The 3,206-nt window shown below is 37.5% G+C and overlaps 1 protein-coding gene across 1 annotated transcript in view; it reads left to right on the forward strand.

Moving 5' to 3' along the window:
- Positions 1-1,408, forward strand: part of LOC107663210 (probable G-protein coupled receptor 83) — a 9,541-nt gene extending 8,133 nt beyond the window's left edge. The window contains exon 4 of the mRNA XM_016453386.1: positions 584-1,408. Coding sequence (XP_016308872.1) covers positions 584-1,061 — 478 coding nt within the window. The 3' untranslated portion in view covers positions 1,062-1,408. The remainder of the gene's footprint in view (positions 1-583) is intronic.
- Positions 1,409-3,206: the final 1,798 nt, after the last annotated feature.

Here is a 3,206-nt window from a genome sequence, read left to right on the forward strand (position 1 = left end):
TCTGTTACACCAAATACACAAAATAATGATCTTTAAAATAGCATCATATGACCCCTTTAAGTGTTTCTTTTATAGCACTTTATCTATTTGTGTCAATAGATTTCAATTATAATTTATATTTTTAAAAGCCGTTTTCTCAAAATGAGTTTTTTCTCATACATTGAGCCATAAATCTCCACTTCAGTAGCACTTACACACACCAAACTTTACATTTTTATTCCTGTCTCACTAGAGCAAGCGTTATTATGGATTATGGACTGGTATTTAAGTTAAAACATGCAGCCTTTTACTTCACAAGACATTAATTGATTTAAAACAGACTGGTGTCGTGTGGATTATTGTGATGTTTTTATCAGCTGTTTGAACTCTCATTCTGACGGCACTCATTGGCTGCAGAGAATTCACCGGTGACGGCGGTGAGTGATATAATGCTAAATTTCTCCAATTCTTTTCCGATGAAGAATCAAACTTATTTTGGAAATCCTGAGTGTTGAGTAAATGTTCAGCAAATTTTCATTTTGGGGTGAACTATTACTTTAACAATAATGTGATGTTAAAAGATTTCTCTTCTTGTCTCTTTTAGCAATAACAGAGTACGGATGGTATGTCTGCCCAGCTTTCCTCATCCCTCCGATCTCTTCTGGAAGTATCTGGATCTTGCCACCTTTGTCCTGCTCTATGTATTGCCTTTAGCAATTATCTCCTCATCGTACCTTGTGGTTGCCAAGAAGGTCTGGTTCCGGAATGCTGTCGGTGATGTCACGCTGGCTCAATCGGCCACTCATCGCAGAAGGAAGAAGACAACTTTGAAAATGCTAATTGCAGTGGTGGCCGTGTTTGCAGTCTGCTGGTTTCCTCTAAACTGTTACATTGTGCTGCTGTCAAGTAAAGTGATCCAGGCTAACAATGCCCTGTACTTCATCTTCCACTGGCTGGCCATGAGCTCTACCTGCTATAACCCCTTTATATACTGCTGGCTAAATCACAGCTTCCGTGCCGAACTCAGAGCCCTGCCTCTAATTGGCCGTATAGCCAAGGGCAATGCCATCCAGCAATCCTAAGGAAGCACCCAAGATTTTGCCGTTCTATTTTTTCTTTTAAAATTCTGCTGTTTTTATAAACGCATATTCGCATAAGAAAGCACTGTAGCAGATCATCTCTCTCACCTCCCAACCTAGTGGTTTATCATTTTTATCCCATCCACAGCGCTCGTTTAGTCCTCTCCATCTTAGTGAAAATGACACCTAAACCCATGTCCTTTGAAAAAAAAACGTGTTGCCATGGAAGAGATGACATAAATAAGCACGGTATGAGATGTTAAATAGAAACTTTATTCTATTTTTCAAGAACAAAATCAAAAACACTCCATAGTGGAACACACTACATGTGTCACGTTTCTGTGCTATACACGCGCACGACGGAGTAATCAAAGAAACAGTCTTTTAATAATAAATCCACAGGAAAATAAACACAAGGAATCCAGAAGCAGGGAGTAGCACAAAACACAACTGAACAAAACAATAACCGGCAAAGGAGTGAACAGAACAGGGAGTATAAATACAAACGCAAGAGAGGGACTAATGACTTAATTAAATGAACACAGGTGAATAGAATGACATAATCAAGACAACTAGGGAAACTATAGGTCAAAGGAACTAAACAAGACAGGAGAACAGGGCCCGTATTCACAAAACATCTTAAGGCTAAAAGTAGCTCATAACTCGCCGATTTAGTAGAAAATCTTAAAAATAATGGGCGTGTCAGTCCTAAATTTAGGACTCCTAAATTTTTGTTCTAAGAGTATTTCACAAAGCGTTTTTAGTGCTAAAACTAGCTCCTAACTCTGTGAAACGTTAGGAGTAGGCTAGTGAAGAGGTCTCCTAAGTCACTAAGACCAAGTCACAAACTATCCTAAAATGGCTGTTGCCAGCAATCTACCTCGGAATATAAACATTTTAGGAACATTTGACGATAATGAGCTTTTAAAAAGGTATCGGCTTTGGTTTGGAGGTTATCCCAACTCCAAATTTTTTATTATATCCTTAATATATAGCTGTTCTCGCGTCCAGTTTGGTTTTCTTTTATGTTTGCATGTCTTACTATCAGCCATGATTATTCTACTCTGCTAATTAAAAGGCTGTTTATATGCATATTACCAAAATTGTATTAGTCGCAGAAAAAAAAAATCCACATGAAGTGGCGAAATCATGCAGTCCGTGACGGACAAATCGTTAACGGCTGGTCTATGTGGTAATATAGTAGGCTACATAGGGCAGGGCATCCATATGCTCTCCTAAATCCTAACATTCATCGACCTCAAATATGGCTTATCATCTGAAAAATGTATGTAGTAGCAACTTTACATGGCACCAGCCGGTGCAATCATTGGCTCTTGTACTTCATCATTTTTGGTCATACAGATAAGATGCATATAATGCATCTTTTATATCTGTAAAGACTCTACGTTTATTCGTGTGCACTCAGAATAACAACGAAACGTTGCGCTTTTGTTAAATAATTAAAGCAAACAGGATGCGCTTTCTGCCGTCTTGGACTATGAACGTGAGCGTGTCACATCGAAACTCTGTGTATGCTTGCCTTATTACATGAAAAATATATCTATAGAGAGTGAAACTTTTAAATGAAAAAATTTCAAATGGAAAACAAATATTCTCAGATTATGTAATCCGTATGAAACATGCATACAGGCGCATACTGCGGAGACGACGAGTCAGTGTCTCCGACTTCATCTCTTAAACCGAAAACAGAAAGCAGTAGTGTAACAATAAATTATTAAAACGTTAATGTAGTGTACTTGCTGTTTTTCCCTAACACATTCATAATTATTATTGTTGCCTGTGCACTGTGGCAAGCCTTTTTTGCATGCGCTTGAGCGCTTATTAGGCTATGTAGGCAATTAAAGGCTCATTATTATGATTTATATGGTTTATAAATAAAAGTGCGACTAATAGTCGACTAATGCTTAAAATGAACGACTACTAGTCGACCAGAAAAATCTTTAGTCGAGGGCAGTCCTAATGCATATTGACTAATTGTTTACGAGAAGCATAAGAGGCTCAACAATTAGTTGAATAGCCTACTTGTTTAATTAGTGACACTTAGCCTGCATTTTAAAATCTTTATTTGAATGTGGCACTTAACATTTTTATTTTAAAACCTTTATTTGAATATGGCAACATAATATT

The sequence above is a fragment of the Sinocyclocheilus anshuiensis genome, unplaced genomic scaffold (assembly GCF_001515605.1).
Source record: "Sinocyclocheilus anshuiensis isolate Anshui unplaced genomic scaffold, SAMN03320099.WGS_v1.1 scaffold1301, whole genome shotgun sequence".
In the NCBI taxonomy this organism is placed as follows: domain Eukaryota; kingdom Metazoa; phylum Chordata; class Actinopteri; order Cypriniformes; family Cyprinidae; genus Sinocyclocheilus; species Sinocyclocheilus anshuiensis.